General features: G+C 67.3%; 1 protein-coding gene across 1 annotated transcript in view; it reads right to left on the bottom strand.

The window, feature by feature from the left end:
* Positions 1-1389, bottom strand: part of LOC104135737 (unconventional myosin-XV) — a gene marked incomplete at its 5' end in the record, with an annotated part of 31329 nt that overhangs the window by 17342 nt on the left and 12598 nt on the right. The window contains 3 exon segments of the mRNA XM_035889135.1: positions 73-213; positions 533-666; positions 1215-1348. Coding sequence (XP_035745028.1) covers positions 73-213; positions 533-666; positions 1215-1348 — 409 coding nt within the window.

A 1389-nucleotide genomic window follows, 5' to 3' on the forward strand; every position in this document is an offset into this window, starting at 1 on the left:
CCACGGGCCACCCGGGGGGGCGGGCCCGCCACCATGGGAGCCCCAGCACAGCCCCCCCCAGGTGTCCCCCACCTGCTCCAGCTGCAGCTGGGTGACGCCCTGGGCCAGGAGCTCGCCCAGCGTGATCTCCACGTAGGGGTAGCTGGACCCGGCCGTCGGCCGCTGCGTCCGCGTCGACTGGATCTCCTTCAGCGAGAACTTGGCGACGGGCTCCTGGAGGGAGTGGGGAGGATGGCCTGCATGCCCCGGGGACCCCACCAAGGGGACCGAGGACTGGAGCGGGTACAGATGGGAGCAGGATGGAGGGTGCCAGCGATGCAGCCCCCCCCCTCGCACAGGGTGGGCATGGGTGGGCAGACCTGGCCTGCTGGGGCCAAACCCAGGGCCCCTGTCCCCTTTGCAGAGGGACATCACCTCCCGCCTGCCACCACATCTCGCAGTGCTGCCCGGCTCTGTCCCTGCAGCAGGAGTTGGGGGGGGAGGGAAGGTGGTGCCCACGGGACCCTGGGCCCCCCACAGCCCCCCCACTTACGTGGGTCTCCTTGCTGAGGAAGCTGAGGCCGTTCTGGTTGACAGCCAGGATGCAGGGCGAGACGATGGCGTTGTTGCTGCAGCTCTGGATGTAGAAGAAGGAGGAGCCGAACATGGGGTAGGCGCTCAGCAGCCCTGCGGGACGGAGGATGGGGTCTCAGTGCTTGCTGCCACCCCCTGCGCGGGCCCTGGGGTGGCGAGCACCCACGGGGGCTCTGCCAAGGGTCCCAGCCAGCCCCACGCCTGGCAGGAGCTGGGTTGGCTCCCAGAGCTTTGCACCACTTCAGGCTCCAGACTGGGAGCAGGATTGGACCCAGGAGCAGCCAAGGGGCCCCCGTTTCAGCCTGCCCTGTCCCACCCCCCCCTGCCACGGTGGTCCTGTCCCCATGTGCAGCACCCTGCTGGACATGCCGTGCCCCAGGCTCCCCGCAGAGCCCAGGTCTCCCTGCCCCAGGCTCCCGGTGGAGGAGCCACTCAGCAGCATTGCATCCCAGGCAGCATTTCAGCTTCGTTTGTGTCACATCCCCAGCAGCTTTGCACCCTTGTTAGCACTGGGTCCTCATTAGCATTGCATCCCCAGCAGCAGCATTTCCCCTTAAGCGTTGCATCTTTGTTAGCATCACCATCCCTCTTAGCATCACCGTCCCTGTTAGTGTCACTGTCCCCGTCCTGTGCCTGCTCACCCAGGAACTGTGCCCTGGCCTGGTGGGCGCTGAGCGCCTGGGCTTGCTGCATGTGCTGGGTCAGCATGTGGAGCCAGGATTGGGCCTTCAGCAGGCAGAAGAGCTGCGGGGGGACGTAGTCCTGCACCTCCCGCCTGCGGGGAGACAACGGGCAGGGGCAGTGGGTCCTGGACCC

Source organism: Egretta garzetta, unplaced genomic scaffold, assembly GCF_000687185.1.
Source record: "Egretta garzetta isolate BGI_Z169 unplaced genomic scaffold, ASM68718v1 scaffold42, whole genome shotgun sequence".
Taxonomy (NCBI): domain Eukaryota; kingdom Metazoa; phylum Chordata; class Aves; order Pelecaniformes; family Ardeidae; genus Egretta; species Egretta garzetta.